Below are 23936 nucleotides of genomic sequence, written 5' to 3' on the forward strand. Positions count from 1 at the left end.
TATAAGAAAATGGTCCAGTTTCATTCTTTTGCATGTTTGCTGTCCAGTTTTCTCAACATCATTTGTTGAAGGGACTACCTTTTTCCCCATTGAGTATTCTTACCTGCTTTGTCGAAGATTAATTGACCTTATAACTGTGAGCTCATTTCTGGGTTTTCTGTTCTGCTCCCTTGATCTGTATGTCTATTTCTGTGCCAGTACTCTATTGTTTTGATCACTACAACTTTGTAATATAACTTGAATTCTGGAATTGTTATGCCTTCAGCTTTACTTTACTTTTGCAAGGTTGCTTTGGCTATTTGGGGTCTTTTGTGATTCCATACAAGTTTTAGGATTGTTTGTTTTAGCTCTGTGAAAAATACTGTTGGTATTTTGATAGAGATTGCATTAAATGTGTAGACTGTTTTGGGTAATACAGACATTTTAACAATATTTGTTCTTCCAGTCCGTGAACATGGAATGTTTTTCCATTTCTTTATGTCATATAACATTTCTTTCATCATTGTTTTATAGGTTTTCAGAGTACAAGTCTTTCACCAATTTGGGTAGGTTTATTCCTAGGTATCTTACTGTGTTTGGTGCAATTGAGAATGGGATTGATTTCCTAATTTCTCTTTCTGCTGTTTCATCATTGGTGTATAGAAATGCAACAGATTTCGGTACATTGATTTTTTTTTTATCCTGTGACTTTACTGAATGCATTTATCTGCTTTAGCAGTTACATGGTGGAGTCTTTTGAGCTTTCTACATATGTTATTATATCATCTGCAGAGAGTGAAAGTTCTACTTCCTTGCTGATTTGGATGCTTTTTATTTCTTTTTGTTGTCTCATTGCTGTGGCTAGGACTTCCAGTACTATGTTAAATAACAGTAGTTTCATTGAATTTTTTATTTTGAGGATAATTTTCCATTCACATAATGTTGTGAGAGTCTCAAGAGATCCTATAATATATAAAGATCTCCTTACCCATTTTTCCCCCTAAAAAAATAACTTGCAAAACGGTTGTATAATAGCACAACCAGGATATTGACATTGATACAGTCAAGATACAGAACATATCCAACCATGTGAAGATCCCTCTTGTTGCCTCTTATAGCCACACTGACTTCCCTTCCACCCTCACTGGCAACCACTTAATTCCTGGCAACCACTGATCTGTTCTCTGTTTCTTTAATTCAGTTCTCTATCTGTTCCATTAATCTGTGTGTATTTACTTCCACAGAGACCACAGTCTTGATTACTGTAGCCGTATAATAAACCTAGAAATTGAATACTGATTCCTCCCAATTTATCTTCTTTTTAAAAACTTTCAGTTATTCTAGTTCCATTTTTTTCTATAAAGGTTTTAGAATTTTGTTTTTAGCTGCAAAACATATTGCTGGAATTTTTATAGAAACTGTATTGAACTTTTATATCAATTTAGAGAGAATTGATATCTTTATGATGTGAGTCTTCCAGTCCATGAACACAAGATGTCTTACCATTGTTTTGTAATATTCAGCATGTGTAAGTAAGTCCTTTACATATACTGCTAAGTTTACACTTAAGTATTTCATTGGGGGGAGGTCTTTTCAACTGGTATTGTAATTTTTAATTTTGTTCGTCACATGTTCATTCCTAATATGTTGAAATATAATCAATTTGTATATGTTTATCTTGAATCTTGTGACTCCACTAAACTCAACTTATTGATTCAAAAAGATGGTTTTGTTTTTTGTTTTTGTTTAGATAAATTCTTTGGGATTTTCTATGAAAACTATCATATCATCTGCAAATAGAGGCACTTTTATTTTAGCACTTCTGATTCGTATACCTTTTATTTCTTTGCTTTATTGCATTAGAAAGATCTTCTCAAACTATGATGAATAAGAATTATGAGAAAGAGCATTCTTGCCTTATTTCTGATCTTGAGGGGAAAACTTTCCATCCTTCACCATAAGTATTACACTTGTTGTAGGCTTTTTTGTAGGCAATCTTAATCGGGTTGAGAAAATTCCCTGATAAAGAGCATTCTTGCCTTATTTCTGATCTTGAGGGGAAAACTTTCCATCCTTCACCATAAGTATAACGCTCGTTGTAGGCTTTTTTGTAGGCAATCTTAATCGGGTTGAGAAAATTCCCTTGTATTTTTTTTCTGATTTTTAAAAAATTTTGAATGTTATGAATTTTGCCAAGTGGTTTTTATACACTGATATGATTATGTAATTCTTCTGTTAACATGATGGATTATATTGACTGATTTTTGACTATTGAGACAATCTTGCACCCTTAGAATAAATATTAGTCATGATATATAATTCTTTTTATATGTTGTTAAATTCTATTTGCTAATATTTGTTGTGGATTTCTGCATCTTGTATTTTAGGAGAGAGCTGCAATTTTTTACTTTACCTTTTTTTTAACTGTACATTTTTGGTAGTGAGGTAATACTAGCTTGATAGAATGAATTGGGAAATATTCCCTTTTTTTTGTTTGTTTGTTTTCTGAACAGATTTTATAAATTTGGTGCTAATTCTTTTTTAAATATTTGGTAGAATTCACCAGTGAAACCTTCTGCCTTGAATATTTTTCTTCTGGGAGTTTTTTTTTTTTTTTTACACTTACAAATCCAATTTCCTTAATACTTACAGGCTATTCAGATTATGTATTTTGTATGGGTAAGTTATGGTACTTTGTGCTTTTTAAACAAGTGATTCATTTCATCCATGTTCCACATTTATATATGGAGAGTTGCTCATAGTCTTCCCTTAATATCCTTTTGATATCTGCAGGATTTGTAGTGCTATCCCATGTTTCATTCCTCATATTGGTCATTTTCCCCCACCCCTTTCTTTCTGTCACAGTCCTTCTTTCTTTGGTCGGTCTTGCTAAAAGTTTGTCAATTTTTTTGAGCTGTGTGAGGAAGCAGCTCTTTGCTTCATTAATTTTTTTCTTTTGTTTTCCTAATCTTAATTTCATTGATTTCTATTATTTCTTATTTCCTTTCTTCTGCTGCTTGGAATTTATTATTTTCTCTTCTTCAGTTCTTGAGGTCATTTAAGACCTTTTCTCGGGATCCCTGGGTGGCGCAGCGGTTTGGTGCCTGCCTTTGGCCCAGGGCGCGATCCTGGAGACCCGGGATCGAATCCCACATCGGGCTCCCGGTGCATGGAGCCTGCTTCTCCCTCTGCCTGTGTCTCTGCCTCTCTCTCTCTCTCTCTCTGTGACTATCGTAAATAAATAAATAAAAAACCTTTAAAAAAAAAAAAAGACCTTTTCTCTTTCCTGATGCATGCATTTAATGCCATAGGTATACCTCTCAGTACTGCTTTGGCTGTGTCTCACAATTGTTTTTATTCGTCATGATTTTTTTTAATCTCCCTTAAGACATTCTCTTTGTCCTGTTGATTATTTAATATTGTTTAATTTCCAATGTTTAGAGATTTTCCTGTTATATTTATACTTAAATATATCCTCTATGTGCTTTTATATATCCTTGATAATTTTGTCTAGTTGTACAATCACTTATTGAGAGAGGAATGTTGAAATCTCTAACTCTAATTTTGAATTTTTTATTTTTTCTTTTATATCAGTTTTTACATCTTTTTTTTGCAGATTTGTTATTTAGTATGTACACATATAGAACTGTTCTGTCTTCTGAGTAGATTAGCTCTTATTATATAATGTCCTTTTCTTGTTTCCATTGATTTTCTTTGCTCTGAAATCTGCTTTGTCTCATATTGATATATCATTCCTAATTTTTTTCATTAGTGATTACATGATATAACCTTTTTTAGTTTTTACTCTCATCCTGCCAAATCATTATATTTGAAGTGAGTTTCTTATAGACAGCATATAGTTGAGTCCCTGGATCATGTCATAGATTAATGGCAGAGAAGTCATAATCAAATCTAGTAATTTCTGTCTTTTAGTTGGTATATTTAGACCATTTTCATATAAGATAATTATTGAAATGTTAGGACTTAAGTCTGCCATTTTTTTTTTGTTTTCTGTGTTTTTTATTTCTCTGTAGTTTTTTTCCCCTCACCATTATTTTTTTTAAGATTTTATTTATTTATTCATGAGAGACTCACAAAGAGAGAGGCAGAGATATAGGCAGAGGGAGAAGCAGGCTCCATGCAGGGAGCCCGATGTGGGACTGGATCCTGGAACTCTGAGATCATGCCCTGGGCCAAAGGTGGCGCTAAACCACTGAGCCACCCAGGCATCCCTCCCCCACCATTATTGTTGGTTATTCGAGCAGACTTTTCTAGAATCTCATTTAATCAATTATATTTTTTAGCTTATCTCTGTGTAGCTTTTTAAGTGCTTGCTGTGAGCATTGCATTGTACATACACAGCTGTCACAGTCTACTGGTATTGTCATCTAACTAAAGTGTAGCAGATTTCTTTCTTTATGTTTTTTTGCCCTGGTTGGCTCAGTCAGTATAGCATGCAGCTATTGATCTCAGCGTTGTGAGTTCAAGCTCCACATTGGATATGCAGCCTCTTAAAAAAAGAATAAATTTTTAAAAATATTTGTAATTGAACTATTTCCTCTATATGCCTTTAGAACCTTGTCAGATAGTGTTTCAATTTTTTGTCTCAACATCAAACATAATTTTAAAACTCAATAGGAGAAGGGAAATTTATTGGATTTTTCTATATTTTTTTATTACTGTGTTCTCTCTTCCTCATCTTCTAAGTTTCTTTTTTTTTTTATATCATTTCTTCTCTTTTTAGATAACTTTCCATAGTCACTGTTTTAGTGTAGATCTGCTGAGAACAAAGTACTTTAATTTTTCTTCCTGGGAATGTCTCAACTTCTCCTTAATTCTTGAAGGATATTTTTAGTGCTTGCAGGATACTGAGTTATCTGTTCTTTTGTTTCAGCATTTAAAAAATGTATTATAACCTCTATGGCTTCTAATGAGAAATTCACTAGCATTCTAATTGTTTTCCCCCTTTAACTAAAGTATTATTTCTCTCTCACTGCTTTCAAGACTATTTGGTTTTTAGAACTTTGTGATATTTAGAGTAGGTGTAGGGTAGACCCAGAAATCTGAAATGCCCAGTTTAGTGGTAGGTGCATCAAGAAACCACCACAAACTTTTTGTAACTTCTGTAAACAGGGTATGATTGAAGAACAAGTCGTATACCTAGAATTTCTATGAGCCCAAAAATACATACTCAATTACATCTTATGAATCTAGAGCCAGAACACAATCTAAAATAAACTGCCTTCCAACTTAAGGAATTTAAATAAAAGCCAAACTTCCTATTAGGTGAACCCAATTTTAGAGGTAATATATGCAGGAAGAAGCATGGTTTTATGGCTAGATGTGAGCATATGAAACTTATTCATAGAGTGGTGTTTACAACAGATTATAATAAACTTCTCTTGCTCGTTTTGCTAATTGTCACATGTAGTCTCATTGACCAAAGCAGCCCTCAGACCAATATAGAACAGTGACTTACTTGCTAATGAATATGTTCTTACTTTCTATGCTTGTGTTGCTAATAAATGACAAAAAAATCTTAACAGTTGCCTGAGTCTCAATGTTTTGTTCTACATTTTGATGTTTCTCCAAAGCCAGAGCCAAGAATGAGATGGAATGGGGTAGATTACTGTGTTGTTTTCTGTAGGGTAGCAGTTTTGCGGAGAAGAGGTTTTAAATCTCTAAAGTTGTCAAGATGGAAAGTTTCACCAGAAATGAATTGACATCAAATAAAACATGAGTACCTGTATTTGGATGTTTCACCACATACCCAAGACAGACAGTGGATTATAAACCTTTCATTTATTGGACTATTTGGGCTCCATCTGTAGACCAGTATGTTGTTTCAGCGTCTGAGACAAACCACAGAGGATAGCCATACTTTTTGAATGTTGTTCTTCATTTTAATCTGTGTTTTCTGTGGTCAGTCCTGATGAGAAAACTCTTAACTTGTTGTGGTATATCCAGATATGTACCAGTGGGTGGCAGTAGATATGTCAGAGTGCTAAGTAATATAGCTACCCATCATAGATAAGAGTCTAAAAGCAGTATACTTGAGGGCTTTTTTTGCTTATTTGTTTTAAAATGCAGCTGATTATTTTTCACACATTTTCCTGACTTTGGCAGGCATACTGAATGGTAATTTTTAAAAAAATAATAATAGCTAACATATATAGTACCAGGCACAATTTTAAGTGTTTTACATATATTAATTAAACACACACATGCAACACACATTTGGTTGTTTTCAAGGTATTTTGGCGAATGTAAAGTTGTATTATTATTCATTTATCCTGTTTACCTATACTAGTATAACAGAACAGAAAAAGCATTTGCTGATACATATTATGTTAAGCAGAGGAACTATTCAGCTGTCAGCCATTCATTTAACCCGATTTTTGGTGGTTGTTTTATTTTGTGAGATATTCTGCACATTGTGTGGAGCACACCTTGCCAAAAACAGCTGCCTTTTCAAATGTTTTAAGTATTTGCTTTCCATCAAAGCCACATCTTTTGATGTCCTCTCCCAGGGTTGAGGGATTTCATTTTGGACAGCAATTAACTATATTAACTATATAGGTCTTCTCATAAACCGTTGTTCTACAATTTGCTTTAGCAGAGTTTCCTTTCAGTTTGAGGAGGCACTGGATGATGGATAAGCATGTGTGATAGAGTTTAGAATAGTATGTCATTTCAATACATCTTGAAAGGCAAAGGAGAATAGTCGGTTTTTTGCGGGGAAAAAGTCCTGGACCCACATCCAGTTTAGAAGCCCTGGGCTCAGGTTCCTGCACAAAAGTGTTACTTTTGTAACTAGCTGTGTTACATTGACAAAGGCTTTTGCTCCTTGGGAACTCCGTCCTCATCCACAAAATGTGAGGAAGTTGGATTAGATCATTGGTTTTTAAATGAGGTAGTTTGGAGCTTTGTAGCTCCACCATAGCACCACAGAGGTTAAGCCCAGGATTGGAATGAAGCCCCAATAGGCTGGCCCCCCAGGTCCTCCCTTCTGCTTTTACCTAAGAAGCCTCGTTTCAGCTTTTTAAATTACTGTATTTATTTATAATATACATTTGAAACTATATGATTTCATTCATAAGACACAATTCTACTTGTTTTTAAAAAGGTTTTAAAAAAGAGTGAAAACCCTGGGATTAGGCTATTCCAATGGTCCCTTCTGTCCCTAAAATATTAGTGATTCTAATAACTGGGGAGCCAAAGAAGAAAAACAGAAATTGGCCATTGTCTTTAGCATGTAGCTAGACTAGTGTCTCAAATATCTAGTATACAACTGTGGGAGGCTCTGTCCTTCATTTATGACCTCTGAAGGGTTGTAAGGTGCTCTTTTATTTAATTTTATTAGACCACAACTGCCACCCACAAAGACAAATGACACAAATTTATTTTTTAAAAAGCTTACATTCTTTTGAGAATTTACTTATCTATTGTTTTAGGTAAATGTCAGCACATAGAGTAATACTGAACAGGAGCATAGATTACTAAGTGAGGTATAGAGGCCAGAAGCTAGATGCTTTTCTCTGCAACCATTAATTTGCTAAATTCTGCTGTCAGTGCTCCTCTGTCCAGTGTTGCTGTTATAAATGTTGCTGTGTCTGAAGCCCTTGCTTCTATAACCTTCTGTCCATTACCAGCTGGGTAGAGTTATAATATGGATATCTTATAGTAAAGGTTAAGGGGAAAAATCTACTCCTTTCTAAACTTGATCTCTAACTTTTCTGTGAAGGGTCAAGTAGCTAGATAGATGGATTGCTTATGTACAGCTGAACATGATTCTCCTTTTAAAAGCAAATAAACAAACAAACAACCTATCTGATCCTTCAGCTACCAGGAACCAGAATCAACATAAAAAAGTGTCAAACCTCCTTAAACAGCCAGACCACTAGTTGGGAAAACTGTGAAGGAAGTAGTACAAGGCTGTCTTAGCCAAAAACACGGTCATGATATATTACCCTGGATGGGTCAGAGAAATGCAAAGTGGAACAAAATAAAACACAGCCAGATTCTCCAATTTTTATCCACGATGGCCTGCTTTTTTAAATAGGATTTTGCCCCCTCTAATGACTGTATGTCATAATGAGTTAGTATCAGCTCATTTAAAGAGTTGAAGCCAGTCCAAGGAAAATACACAGGACTGCTGCCCTTTTCACACACACACACACACACACACACACACACACACACACAAAAGAAAAAACAACAACAACAAAAAAAAAACTTTCATTAACTAATGTTGATGGAAGCACATTTAGCCACAGCAATTTGCATGGCAGTTGAATTGCTATTTGTATTGAACAGCAAACCAGAGAATAATAAAGCAAACATGAACATGCCAATGGTGAGCAAGGGAGCAGGGCAGCCCTTCAACTTTTTCCATGATGATCATTCGTTCTAAAGCTGCTAAGACCAGACAACAACAAGATTGCTCATTATAACGAGGCGCACTAATCACACTCTGTTGTCACAGCATATGTCACGTCAGCTGTCCAAAGGTCTCACCTGTATTCTCTCATCTTGTGGTCACAGCAGAGTAGTTGCTTCTCAGCAAAGCCCAGTGACCATATTTTATCAGCACAGGTTAATAATCCTATTCATCATCCCAAATGCACGTACTTGAACAAAGAACCTAACAAGTGAGCAATTGCACAGAGCAGTGATGTAGGTGGAGAAGACAATTTTGGGGATTCAAGTTAAGCAACAAAGGTAAAAAGGAAGTAGTTAGGATATGAATATGAAGACATCGGAGCCTTGATTGTTGACATCAGAGAACTCCTAAAGGAAATCAAAGGAATACAAAACATGTGCATCTTTAAAAATAACAGTATTAAGAAAGATACAATTAAGTACTGAGTGATACAAGTGAAAGTATGATATATACCTCAGAAGATTGCTCTAGGAATGCAAGGAAAGCAAAGCTTTAGCTGTGGCTTTAGACTAGGCAATCTTAAGCAAATCATTTGCCTTCTTTGAGCCTCATGTCTTTATTGTAAAATGAAGTGCTCACTGCAGAATAGAACATTCTTGCCAAATCTTAGTTCTCCCAACTTTCTGAATAAAGATAAGAAGGTTCAGTATAGCCATACAACCAGAGACTTTTAAAACTGACAGCAATCCAGCTAAACCTAATTTAAGTACAAACAAGAAGGGAAGGAAGAGAAAGAAGGAAGGAAGTGGAGAAGAGAAAGAGAGATGATGGAGGGAGCGAGGAGAGTTCGAAGTTCAAGATTATGTGGGCTTCAGACAAGGGTGATCTTGTCCTCAGCCTATTATTTCTGTCTCTTGGTTCTGCTTTCTTCTTTACCAGCTTTGCTGTTGTACAAGTTGCTTTGGCGTAGTGGAAGATACAGCCTTGAAAGCACCAGGCCAATATAAGCTTGTGGCTTTAGACAGAGAGAAATTCTACCAATTTTTGCCTGTTGTGGATAGTGTGTGGTCCCTGTGTTGTTAGTGGGCCCGTCTGGAGCCACTCTGGGCTTGAGTTGAAGCCTAGCTGGAGGGGCCAGAGAACACTGGCAGGGCATGCTGTTAGCAAGTCGGGTAGCAGGCATCAACACCTCGCTGGTTCCCACAGGTGTCCACGTGTGTCTAGGCTGGGAGTAGCGGGGGAGGGAAGTGGTGCCGGCCAGCTGTTTTATTCTTAGAGAAGTCGCCCAATGATCCCTGCCCCTCCAGAACATAGTCTTGATTAGTAAACAAATTTCTTTCCCATATGCCCCAGGCATTTTGCAGACTGTTGCTTCTATGCTGTATCTCCACAAGGCTCTTTGTTGTGCTGTCTCTCTAAGGATCGGAATTCAGTTTCCTCTGACTCTCCTGGTTCTCCTAGAGCCCAGCCTGGTTATTTTTAAGTTTCCAGGTGTTAAGTGCCACTGACTGTAAGAAGTCCTGAAATTGTGTGCCTCTTGTTTTCAAAGTCAAATGTTAGAGGGATTCCTCTTTCCTCTTTCCTGTTCCGGTTCCCTATGCCTAAGGTGCCTGGGGTGAGGATCTTTTTCCCTGAGCTCCCCTCATCCAATGGATACAACCAGATAATACCCTTATCAGTGTAAATAACCCAGAACATGATTCAAAGACTGGCAGAACAGACATTTCACAATTAAATGTAGAGAAGAGGCCATGTGGAAGAGGATGAGAAGAACTTAGATGCTGTTGGGAGCTAAACATCTGTAAACAGGGAGGGACACCATGGGCACAGAGAGGGGAAAGAAGCAGGTATCAGATCTCCTGTATAATCAAACTCAACTCACAAATCTGATAAAATTATAAATTTAAAGATGTTCAGTCACTCTTAGAACTTCATAGAACTATTGCAATTTAAAAATTATGTTCTCTGTTTTCAGTACATAGAGGTTATGCTGCTTTTCCAACAAAGCTGATACCAATTAGAATGCTTGAGTTTGGACAGCTGAACAACAACAACAACAAACTACAAGAAGATTCCTACAATGAGCATTTAAAATATAGAACTCCTGGACTTTTGACTTTGAAAATGAGAGGCATACAATTTCAAGAGTTCTTACAATTGATGGCACTTAACACCTGGAAATTTAAAAATAACCAGATCCAATAGCAATTAGTTATCAGCTATGTTTTAGCTAAGGTGTTTGGTGTTTGCTGTACCAAGTTGACTTTGGAGGAACATGATCAGTTTTCTTTAATGGTTGATGGACCCGCACTATCCATCACTCCGGGTCCAATGTACCATTAAACAGTGTAATTCACTACAAGGGGTCTAGCTCAGAGAACCTTCTAATATCCAGAAGTTGTGTATCAAAATGGCCAGGTTCACATAGGAACACAGTATGAACTTATATATTGTGACTGTTCAAAAGAGTCGTGCTGAAGACACAATTTACTGAAACTATTGTTTTTAGCCTGATAACCCATTCTTCCTTCTCTTAACAGAACCCTGATCTTTCTTTTAGAAACTGTCCTTTTTGTTCTTCATCTAATCCTTTTGGGATTATCAGTGGAGGTGCTCTATCCTTTTCCCTAGCCAAGCAGTAGGCAGGAGATCTGAGTGAGGCTCATTAGCTTTACTCTTTATAGAATTTCATCTGGAGTGGAGTGGCACAAAGACTAGAGACACCCAGGATAAAATGCCCATTAGTTCATACTGCTTATATCCCTACCATCCCAGACCAGCTGTTATTCTCTGTAGAGTCTGGATATTTCTTCTAATAAATTCTGAATGTTTCTTTTATAGTTAACAAATGGTTGCTGTATGTTAGCAAATGTTGTGTACCAAACCACCCCCCAATTCCATTGATGTAGGTCACGATTCTGTGAGTTGGGGTTGGCCCTGGCTCACTAGGCAGTTTGTCTGGTCTCATTTGGGCTCCCCTTCTGAATCGTCTGTAGTCATCTTCAGGCCTGTGGACAGCTATGCTCTTGGGCATTTGTTGGATGCCAGTTAAGGCAACCTGCAGGGTGTCTTAGGTGAGAAGTGTCCTGGACCCATGTCATCCAGCAGGTTGTCCTGGGCTTGTTCAGCAGGTTGTCCTGGGCTTGTGGTGACAGAGTTCCATGTGGAAAAGTGAAAATGTGTGAGGGGAACCCTGGGTGGCTCAGTGGTTTGGCGCCTGTCTTCGGCCAGGGGCGTGATCCTGGAGACCCAGGATCAAGTCCCACATCAGGCTTCCTGTCTGGAGCCTGCTTCTCCCTCCGCCTGTCTGTCTGTCTGTCTGTCTCTCTCTCATGAATAAATAAATAAATAAAATCTTTAAAAAAAAAAAAGAAAATGTGTGAGAACTCTTAGTGCAGATTGGTACAGTTTCTGCTGTATTCTATTTAGCAAGTCAAGTCAAGAGGACAGCACAGATGTGAGATGTAGAAAGTAGATGTGTATGGCCTCCCTCCCGATAGTAGCAGCTGCAGTGTCACAATGCAAATGAATAAGGATTCAGGATGAGAAATTTTTGAAGACACTTAAACAATCTGCCACCTCCAAGTTCATCTCTGTATAGCTAAAGAACCTGATGTGCTAACAAGAAACCCCTCTAAAAATACAACCGAATGCATTGACTTTCTCCTCTCACTTTATTGACATAACTCTGATTATGGAAGGTGTGAGAGCCAAAGTCAGCTCCTCAATGGGATACAGAGCAAAAATTACCTGTTCTTCTGAATTCCAGTACATTGTATCTTTTAAAAAAAAAGAGTTTATTTATTATTCATGAGAGAGAGAGAGAGAAAAGCAGAGAGACAGGCAGAGGGAGAAGCAGGCTCCATGTAGAGCCCAATGTGGGACTCCATCCTGGGACTCGATCCCAGGACTCTGGGATCATGCCCTGGGCGGAAGGCAGATGCTTAACCGCTGAGCCACCCAGGGATCCCCCAATACATTGTATCTTGAGGGGATTGTTTGCAACTCCTCTGTAGCTGAATTAGCCATGCAGTCTCACCCTCAGTTATATCGTCTGCCAGGTCTCCTGAAGTTGCAGCGTATTGCTTGTTCAGTTATGACATATACCAGTATGTCTCGGCTACTCACTATAGTTTTGCTTCCTGCTGTATGTAGTATAGCACTTGCTAAAAACATTTGCATTTGCCTTTCTAGGATATATATTGAATTTCTGTGAGTTATATTCTCCTTTTATGCAGCACAGCCTCTTGGTAAGCTATATCAATCACAGAGCAAGGCAAATGCTAATATTAATGTGCACTGCTGTAGGTGTTTCTTGCCTGTTTTCATCCAACTTCTGACTCAGCCCAGCCCTCTTTAGGTTTGTGAGATCTAATAAGATCATAGCACAGGGTGGTATAGCTGCAGGCAGAAAATTCTGCTTGCCAAATATATTTTCCTTTATAGCAAGTTTGTAAATTAATGTAGGGTGCTGAGATATCCTGGTTATATGCATGAATTTAGACAGAACTGTTTTCAGTTGACTACCTTCCCTTCCAGCCACTAATTTCTCTGAGATGATGCCAAGCTCTTGGTCAGATGTAGCTTCAATGCTTCCCACCTTCTTAGTGTGAAATGATAATTAATATGACTTTATAGTTAAGGTGGTGTTCTACTTCCATTAATAACACCCATTATTCCAGGATGTTTTAATTTGATCATAAAAATTGACTCTGGAGGTGGAACTTGGCTTGGGAGCTTATGTTAAGAGCAAATGGTTTGTTTCTAATTTTTTGTTAAAAAGAAAAAAGTTTTTTTTTTAAGAAAATTTTGTGTTACTTTAGAGTTATATAAACAGTTGACCAAATTCCGAAAATATTGATATGATTTTGGATTTGTAAATTAGTTGGCCTTATTCTCTGGTACCTTCACCAGAGTCAAGACCTCCCAGGGCTTCTCAGCTAGCTCAGGATGAGCAGAGTCCAGAGTTCTGTCCCATCTCATCAGCTAAGATCAGAGGGCATTTCTTTTACATTCCTTTTTCACACTTAAACATCAAGTTCTCTTTCCAGGCAACAGTTTTTATAAGCTCTTTACTGAATTGGGTTTGATAATAAGAGGCAACTCGTTTTCACATTATCTTGATGGGTATTTTGCTTTCTTGTTATAGATCTCCTGGAGGAGACCCACAGAAAAGATGAAGAAATGGAGTCTCTGCAGGTAAAATAAATTCTCCAATAGAGCAGGTATCCTTGGGATAAAAACATTTGTTTTTACGCTGATAGACTTTATTGTTATCACATTCAGACCACTGACAAATAGAGTGAAAAATATGTCAGAATTTTAAAGCCCAAGTTAGAATTTGCTTCCTCTTAGAAGTGTTTGAGAATATTTATAATCTCCTAGTCCCAGTGCTACTCTTGAAAGGAACCTTTATTCTTTGGTATAGCTTAATAGGAACTGAAATGAAAGCAATACCTTTGCACAGTCATTTCCACCCCCCCCCCCAAAAACAGGTCTGATGAATGAAGATGAATTCATGGAATCTACATTTGGAGTGAAAGTCCAGGGGATTCTGAGTCCATGAATGTCATCCCCCAATGACCAACCAAGAATATTAACTCATATATGGAGCTTAAGACTTATACCTTGTATATCTCTTAATTCACTATGGATTTATACATGGCTCTTGGACTGGAAAATCGTGTTTGAAAGATTACTCTAGAATTTTAATTGACAGTTCCATAGTATGAGCAATTGATGTTAACTTGGCATCTGACAGTGGTAGTTCTCTCTTCCTTTTACATTGGGCTAACTTGCAGATGGGTAACTCAGTGTCTGTCTTTATTAGGGGAAACATAATCAGTTATACTCACATGACAGAACCAATTCACTTAACATCATGCTGGGGATAAAGAACAGTAAATACTTTGGACATTTAGAGTTCTCTCTGGGCCTGGAAGCTGCAAGGCAGGACTGAAGAGTGATCTAATGAGCTGGCTTGAATGCTTTAGAGGTAAAGATGTTTGCTTCTGGCAAATGAAGGATGGGTCAAGCGAAGTCCAAAGAGCAAGGAAAATGTTCTATAATTGGGGATTCTTCTATTTAATGGTGTCTTTGTTAAAAGAAAATTATATTATTGATCTAAAAATGAAGAAGAAGATAGCTCTATATCCCTAATAAAAATGGCATGTGTTGGCCATAATTCTGTACAGATTAAATGCTTTTAATATCTTGAGTCAGAGTCAAGTTAAAAAGAAACAGCCTGGTTGGTCCTGTCTGGGGCTAGGAAAAATCTCAAATGTATACTCACCCTGTCTATGTCTGAGAAATTAATATCAGAGTTATGAAGAGCAAAGCTTCCATGTATACTAAATGTATATATTGAAAAAGTAATAACGTCTTTTTTGAGGCACTTTGGTTATACATGGTATGTTTGCCAGAATAACACATAAACACATTTATTGAGTAGATAGTACATATATGACCTTTTGAAATGATAGTACAAACCTTTTTTAGTTTATTTTTCTCAAATACAAATGTTGGAACCACTAACCCTGTTAAATTTAATAGCCTCTGTTGCCTCTCAAATATTTATTAAGAACTGGCAGCATTTTCTACCAAAATGTCCAGCAAGTGCAATAGAATGTACCAGCCAACTAACTATGGACATTTATAGATTTAGAGTATCCAGTATGATGTCCAGCAGCAGGAAAGTTCAATGCTGGCATTGTGTGGTGGCAATTAGTGCCTAGAAGTAACATCTTATTAAGAACAAAGAAACTGACACCTCTTAGAGTGCATAAGAGTACAGAGACACATCACAGAAAACCTTTCATTTTAACACTAGAGGAAAATTCACTGAAAAGACCTATATTCCTGAATTTCTGTATTCAAATTATAAATATCACAGCTGATAGTTTTGAGAAGACTACTAAAGTATTTAGATTGAAGTCCTATAATCACACAGAACCTTGAGAAGTCAAAGACAAAACAGAATTTTTTTTTAAAGCAAAAGATTGGAAATTGATGACTTTGAATTTCAATACTGGCTCTACTTCTGGGCAACTTTGAGTACTCAATTAACTTTGCCATGCCCATTTTCTCATCTATAATATAAAATCATAAAACTGTCTTCTAGAAGTGTTTAGTGTGGATTAGATTATCCTAGAAGGGAGAGCTAAATATTTAATTCCAATTTACAGTGTTAACAAATCCCCATGTATTCAAATTGGAGTCAGTTTTATTTACTCGTTATCATCATATAATTATGTATAACAGACATTCTGCATTTAATGTCATCCCCCTTAAGGATAAGGGGCTATATATTTCCATACCCTTTCCAGTTTTCTACAAGTAAAAGATGTTTCATATCTCATTGAAAAATACTTGTTGAGCACTGGTTCTGTGCAAGGCACTCACTGTACTGACTGCTAGGGATCCAAAGGCAAGCTGCTTCTACTGGATGCCTTCCTGCACTGGGAAAGTGTCTGTTACATAATAATAAACTATTTTTAATGAAATACTTAAAAATGATATTAGAAGGGATGTACAAGTCACTCTGGGAACATATAATAAGAACACTTGCCTTTATTTGGTGGAGCTAGGTTAGAGTGGCAAACCAAGTAGACTTCCCAAAGGAAGTTAGTTTCTTTCTTTCTTTCTTTCTTTCTTTCTTTCTTTCTTTCTTTCTTTCTTCTTTCTTTCTTTCTTTCTTTCTTTCTTTCTTTCTTCTTTCTTTCCTTATTTAGATTTTATTTATTTATTTAGGAGAGAGTGAACAACAGAGAAATGATGCAGGGCTCGATCCCAGGAGCCCAGGATCATGACCTGAGCCGAAAGGCAGACACTTAACCATCTGAGCCACCTAGGTGTCCCAAAAAGCTAATATTTAAATGATAACCAGGAGTTAGCCCTGGCAAGTTTGGAGTAAAGATAAGTTTTAGGCAGTGTGAAGGAGATGGGAAGACCTGAAGTAAAAGAATATCAGTTTCATTTTTGGTATGTTGGAATGTAGCATTGAGAGAGGAAAGGCAAGACAGGAGTTTGTAAGGTAGACAGAGGTTTAAAGGACCTCATAAAGCAGTTAGGATTTTACCTTTAGTATATGGAAAACCAGTTAAGAGTTTGAAGCATGAGAACAATATTATCAAATCTTAATTTTTTAAAAAGATTTTATTTATTTGAGAGAGAAAGAACATGTACAAGCAGTGGGAAAGGTAGAGGGAGAAGGAGAAGCAGACTCCCCACTGAGCAGGAAGCCTGACACAGCAGCTTAATGGACTGAACCATCCAGGCACCCCTCAAGTCTTCATTTTTAATGGGTAACTAACTGGCTGTAAAGTCCAAAATAATTGGGGGCAGGTAAGATTGAAACCAGGGATACCAATTAAGCAGACGTTTGTGGGAATCTTGGCAAGGGATGATAGTGATCTGGATTGAGTGGTAGTGGAGAGCATGAAGAGTGGTTTCTTTTTTTTTTTTTTTTAAGATTTTATTTATTTATTCATAGACAGAGAGAGAGACAGAGACACAGGCCGAGGGAGAAGCAGGCTCCATGCAGGGAACCCGATGTGGGACTCCATCCCGGGTCTCCAGGATCACACCCCAGGCTGCAGGCGGCGCCAAACCGCTGCCCCACCAGGGCTGCCCAAAGAGTGGTTTCTTAGTACATTTTAAGATCTAAAATTCCATGGAACTGTGAGATTGGTTGTTAAGAAGTAAAAGAGAAGGGTTAAGAATGACTCCTAGGTTTCTTGATTGGGCCACTTCATGGATGGTCATTCTAGTCAGTAAGAGAAAGGGAAGCTGATTAGTTCAGTTTTTGATATTTTCTGTTTGGGTGCGTTGAAACATCCAGATGGCAGTGTCAAGAGAGGATTGGTACATGAGTCTAGAGCTTAGAAAATCTGTGAACTGGACATGAAGATTTTCTTGTCATCCAATTAGTCTCCATATCATATAGATGATACTAAAAGTCATAGGATTGGGATGCCTGGCTGACTCAGGAGGTTGACCATCACTGAACAGAGTATCTGGAAAATGCATATGCCCCCTGCCTTCTCCTGACTTACAGTCATCTCACTTTTCATTTTATCTCAAGATAAAACTAGATGATTATGAACATGATTTTTCCTATTCACTTTCCTCTTTTACTAAGCCATATTCAGGTCATTTTGAGGTAATATCCATATCTATAAATTGGGGGTGGTAATAATACTTTATAGTACTATTAAGAGGATTAATTGGGATAAGAAACGCAGAAACAAACCTTGATACCTGGCAGGTCTTCCATAAATATTAATTTCACACACTGGCTACACTTATTGGGTACTAGACTGCTGCATACTGGGATAAAGTGGTAAATGTCCCTGTGCCCTCCGACAGTCACCCTCTCCCTCTATCTGACCCTCCTTGCTCCTTACCTGGGCAACCATGATTTTAAATTCAGATTTTGGTCAGATTATGCTAAAAGAAGTGTTACATCTTGGGTTAGCTACTAACTATAATGAAACAGTGAAAAAAATTACAATGTGGCAATAATGAAATTGATTATATAGGAAGAATTTGAATATCAATATTATTTAAGAGGAAAAAAGAAACAGTACATTGTAGAATCTGGAAATGTCACAAGTATTTCTGGACACTTTGTTCAGTATCAGTATTTTCATTAGAAATGAACTGAATCCTTCATTTAATTAAAAACATCGGGTTTGTAGTTTGTTTTTTTTTGTTTAAGTATATATTTTTTTTTTCTGGGACATTCCAGAAGCTATGTATGCCCTTGAAGAATATTAAAGTAGCATTACTGACATGCTGTTTTTCAGATGACCCATAATTATATTTAATTCTTCTCCCAGGTAGCTTTAAAAATAGCCTGGAACCTTCCATTTGAAGGACTTGATTTTTTAGAAATGTTTTTAGAGTGGAAGGACAGGTGTTTGATTTTGTTTTTTGTCACCTCAATAGTGTTCAGACAAAAGCATATGAAATGAGTGGAAAGAGAAGATAATGTTTTCCTCAGCCATTACTTCATTTCAGCTACTTATGGAGTAACCTATGACAGCATAGTGTTTGAGGGAAAAATAAAACTCGAATTTCTTCGTTTTTTTGAAAGTGTAATAAATATTAATATAGGGGTATTATGCGAAAAAGAATTACAGGATGGAGTTAGCAGATACCATCCTTGGGAATAAACTAGGCAAGAAACACACAAAAGACAAAATAAATAAATTGACCTGGATAAATAAATTGCCCTGGTGGAGGATTGTACATTAACATCTCAGTAGTACCCATTGATGGCCAATCCTCCTGGTAAACAACTATGTGATAAACTGGGCTAGTAACAAACCAACTGGATAATTTCTGTAATTTTGCTGTCAATCATTTCATCTTCTTCTGACTATAGAATGTCCATAGCCTGTATTTTCAAACCACATAGTGATTTGAGGATTTTAGGAATTATGGGTAAAAAAGTGGAGAAAGGGGCTACTAACAGTCCCTGAGTTAGAAGGGGAAGTAAGGGTAAAGTCTAACGCTGTGCTCTAACACTGGTTCTCTAGAACTGAAGGATTCCTTAAAGCAATTCTTCAGTTGTCCCAGAAATTCTAATTTGCTTGGGAGATACTAAGGTACATTTATAGAAGTCCCAATTTGAATAAATTGACAAATTATGATTGACTGTTTATTAAACTAGAAGGTACATGCAGTATCCTGCTCCTCCCTAGAATGACCCATGAGACTTAAAGTGCAACTTCCCATAATTCTAGAAATCAAACATAATGCATTCCTAAATACTCTTCCCAAGATGCAAAAATGTAGGCAAATCACTATATGTCTATTTCTTTTTCTGATATATGTTTAAAGAAAAATAACAAGTGTTGTAAGCGATGACATAAACAAGCAAAATGTGGGCAATTGTGGGGGATGGAGGATTGGGCAACACTTGCCACTCTCAGGACTAGCTGACTTAATGGCCTATTAAAATCTCTATTTTCTCAAAAGGTGAAGAAGCTTACCAAGCTTAAATTTGGTATGGGGTCTCAACAGAGATGAAATGCTAGCAGTCTGTATTAGGGTCAAACAGGGTCTCAGCCCATTAGATTTGCACACTTCCATTTACTATGTCAAGAAGCCTCAGGAAAACAGGGAACCAAGCTCAGTAAAATCAATTCCACTTGAAAATTTAATGGCCATTAAATTTTATTGCTCTATTTTACCTAAAATTAGCAACTTAACTTTAATTCCAAAATTATGGCAATAAAACTGGAAAGTTGAATAGCCTGAAAGTGAAGGAGTCTTTGTCCAAAGGTATGGAAGTTGATTGGCTAGATCATTTTCTTTGGAGAATAAAAGAAATACGATAATGTGACTGGTTCTGTTTATCCAGAGAGATGCAAAGCACAATTCTACAGGATTTAGCAGTCTCCTTTGAATCAAGCTTCTACAAAAACCTCTAAAGAAATAGACGCCATTTGGAAACATTTTAAAAATGCAAATATAAAGTGTATTTTTTTCATTCAAGTGCCCAAATTTTACTTTGACAAAGTTTTCTAAAAACTTGGTAGAGTAAATGAGCCAAGTATGTGTTATAAATTTTATAAATTGTTCCCACAAGGGGGGAATTTATTTTATGTGTCTCCATATACCAACCCCTTTGCAGTTGACTCCATGAAAAGCAACACTTCCAGAAAATATCCCTTAGTGCCTTTGTCAGAGTCTGAATTCTGGGCTCCATGAGCACTGGGGCTGATGAAACACTGGCTTATGTTTTCTTATGAAAAATGAAAACTATTTCAGCATATTATGATGTTTTGCAGTGTTGAGCTTGTCTGGGAGTTTTTGCCATGTTTCCAGAGTCAACTGTCACCTTGCAATTTGGGGCAGTTTCATTTGGGTTTCAATTTAAGTAATCACTTCAAACCCATTCTAAATTATGTGTATCTGCTTATTCTTCTTGGTCACACCCCTAGATAGGCCTTAAACTTTGGAAAAATCATCGTGTGTCTTCCATTGGGCCTGCTATAACAAAACTACCATAGACTGAGTGGCTTAAACTATAAATATTTATTTCTGACAGTTCTGGTGGCTAGGAAGTCTTAAGATCAAGGAAGATTCATCACCTGCTTTCAGTAGTTATGTTAGATTTAGATGCAGTATCTGGCCCACTTCCTCGATCACAGCAGGAGAAGAAGAGGAGAAGGAACACTCTTGAATCTTTTCTAAGGGCACCATCCTGTTCATGATGGATCTACCCTCATGACCAGTCAGTCATGTGCTAAAGGCCCCATCTCCAGATACCACAATTGGAGATTAGGATTTCAATCTGTAAATTTTGTGAGGGAGGGACACAAACATTCAGGCCTTAACACCTCATTCTCCATTTTGTCTTCTGTCTCTTGATGACAATGACAGTTGTGAAAAGAATATTCTAAGGGATGACTGTAGTATGCCACAGATTTGAGAACAGATGCTCAGCAATAATACATTGCTGGTTGAAACCATTTCCATTGATTGTAAAACAAATCTCTGAGGTTCTAAGTATTAGATCATTGTATAGATCATCATATAGAAGCATAGAACATCATTGAAAGAAACTAGAGTTCTCACTTCTAGGGCTATCTCCCATCCCCATTTGGCACATTTTCCAGAATGTTAAGAAACACTAGAGAAGATTTCCCCGAATTGGGTTCTTAAAAACTTTCTAATATTATGTTTCAGTAATTACAAAATACTGATCTAGTACTTGTTAGTTCCTGTCAAGATTTTGCTAACTCAATCCCAAAGGGTGATGTCTGTGTATCAAAAGAGAAAAAAGATCACTCCCATGGTGCCAGACTATGCTTTTGTGACATACACTGTGCTGAAACTTCTAAATATAGATTATTGATTCCTTGCAACATTTCTATAAGATAAATACTGCTATTTTCATTTTACAAATAAAGGAGATTCATAGCTTGTTCAGCCAGCAGTTGGCAGGGCTAGTACTTATAACTGAATCTGCCTGTCTTCTGTACTACTGTACTTACATGCCTCCAGAGCTTATAGAGAAAGTAGTTTCCATACCTTTTGTTTGTTTAGCTTCTTGGCCTTTCCTTCTTTGAATTTCTTCCATCTTTTTCTTCTAGGAGAATAATTCATTAAAAAACATACTAAGTATTTCATGTGGTAAAATACTAACCCCTTTACCTTCTCAAGAAACAGACTATAATAAGAAGCTAAATGATTTGTTGAAAGTGCATTAAATAAATCAGGCAATACTAGGACTAATGTTAGTGAAACTCCTTACTGCTTTTCTTTCTATTAGCTTTAAAACTATTTACAAACTCTTAGGCTCTTAGCTTACACATATGGTAATTGGGCAGTGTCGTGTGTGTTTGTATGTGTGTGTGTGTGTGTGTGTATATATTTGGTTCGCATGTGGGGGGAAGATTTTAACTCTGGTGCAAGATTATGAACAATCCAGTAATCTCAAACACTTCTAGGAAGGAGAAGGGATCATTTTTCTTTTTCCATTCTGCACCTTTTCTTTTTGCTTATTCATCATGTTTTAAATAAACAGACCAAAGAAAGTTGTTATTAAAGCCCTCTGTGGGCTTCTTCAATTTCAGTTTTAAACCAGGTTCAAAATATTCTGGCAAAAATTAAAGGCAACATTGAAAACGTTTGCATAAATTGTAAATTGTGCAAAAAGTGATAAAACTAAAATGAGCTGAAAGAATGAGTAATAAGCATCTCCTCATATCATTGTCTTTTTATCATAATCAGTGATGATATGGGCTTTTAAAAATTGATTCTGAAGTGCATTCCTTTTCCAGAGTATCTGCATTATACTTATTCTTCTAAATGTAGTTTGCTAGAAGTTTAATGTTTACTTTTAAAAGTGTGAAGTCTTATTAGCATGCTAATAAATAACATTTAATGTCTATTAACAGTACTTCCATATTTGCTCGTAAAATGGAATAGAAAAATATTACCTACAAGAGGTTCCATGCCTTTACTACATTCTGGGAGTAATTGAAATCCCTAGTTCTCATTTCTCTGTTAGAAAAGAACTAATAAATTTGTCACCAGTAAAACAGGGGTGGGGGGAGAGGCCATTTATGAGCTTAGTAATGAATCTAATTTGTGCAGCCCAAACCTGAAAGAATTGGGAGACCAGTACAATAGAGGTGCCAGTTAGCTGTATAGCATTACAGCTAATTAAGTTTAGATCTTTGCTTTTCTTTATCTTTTTTTCTGATATTTCCCCAGTGGTATTGGCTGTGTGTGCTTCAGCTGGCCTAATGTCAGACTACGAAGTCAGAAGCAGTTGCAACTTACTTAAGAAAGGTGTATGGGGGCACCTGGGTGGCTCAGTGGTTGAGTGTCTGCCTTTGGCTCAGGTCATGATCCCAGGGTTTCTAGATTGAGTCCTGCATCAGGCACCCTGGAGGGAGCCTGCTTCTCCTTCTGCCTGTGTCTCTTGCCTCTCTCTGTGTGTCTCTCATGAATAAATAAATAAAATCTTTAAAAAGAAAAAGGTGTATAGCAAAAGTATAATCCCTCTGATTATATGGGAAATTGCTATAAGAATGTATAGAAATAATGGTTTTTATATGAACATTAAATTTTATTGTCATATAGTATGTTTTGTTATACCATCACCTGATACCTGTTAAACATAAGGTTCTGGCATGTGTAATTTCAAGAAAGAGGCTCTAAAACAGTTTTCCAGTGTACAGCCTAACCTCCACCACACACAAAATACAGCACTAGTGGTAATAAAGAGGGTATCATCTATATAGACAAATATATACATAGTTTTTTAAATGTGGATTTTAATTTGTTTTTGAGATTTAGTATGGACTCCTTTGAGTCACTTGGACCTGGATTACAGTCTAAACTCAATCCCAGTGTGATATTCAATACATTTAATATCTTTGAGTCTATTTCTCTGACTTTAAAATGAATGAAATTAATAATATTCACCTATTGAGAGTTTGGGGAAGCATTAAATGAAAACATATTTTCAGCGAATAATAAACTTTTAATGAATAGTAATGGGTTTTATGATACTGGTACTTTAAAAGGACTGTTTGTTAACAGTCACAACACATACACTAGTGTCCCTTTTATTCCTGAAATTAAGCAAACCCTTTTCCTGTCCCAGGACCTTTGCATTTGCTACTTCCTCTCTCTCTAATGCTTTTCCCTTAGCTCTTTCAGTGATGGTTCCTTTTCATCTTTGAGTTTCAGCTGAAATGTCACCTCTTCATGGAAATCTGACTAACCTGTCTAAAGTAAATCTCTGCCCTGACCCCCCATCATGGTTTTGGAATATCTTCTTATGTCTTTGTCTTCTATGGAAAGTAAACTCCATGAAGGCAGAGAGACCTTATCTTTCTTGTTGATAACTATGTACCAATGTTCAACAAACTGTCTGCCTCAATAAATGTGAATGAATGTGGATGGATTAAATAAGTGGGAGGGAGGGATAGAGAGAGAGAGGGAGGAAGGAAGGAAAAAGATGATAGATAAAAGGAATAAAGGACAAAGAAAAGATACCTTTATGGCCTGAGGAATGATTTATATTCTGGATATATGTATTTATACA

The 23936-nt window shown here is 36.7% G+C and overlaps 1 protein-coding gene across 4 annotated transcripts in view; it reads left to right on the forward strand.

Moving 5' to 3' along the window:
* Nucleotides 1-23936, forward strand: part of CEP128 (centrosomal protein 128) — a 396245-nt gene that overhangs the window by 311026 nt on the left and 61283 nt on the right. For all 4 annotated transcript variants that reach the window (XM_055304558.1, XM_055304557.1, XM_055304559.1 and 1 more), the window contains one exon: nt 13512-13561. In XM_055304558.1, the coding sequence (XP_055160533.1) occupies nt 13512-13561 (50 nt within the window). The remainder of the gene's footprint in view (nt 1-13511; nt 13562-23936) is intronic.

This window comes from Nyctereutes procyonoides, unplaced genomic scaffold, assembly GCF_905146905.1.
Source record: "Nyctereutes procyonoides isolate TBG_1078 unplaced genomic scaffold, NYPRO_anot_genome, whole genome shotgun sequence".
Classification (NCBI taxonomy): domain Eukaryota; kingdom Metazoa; phylum Chordata; class Mammalia; order Carnivora; family Canidae; genus Nyctereutes; species Nyctereutes procyonoides.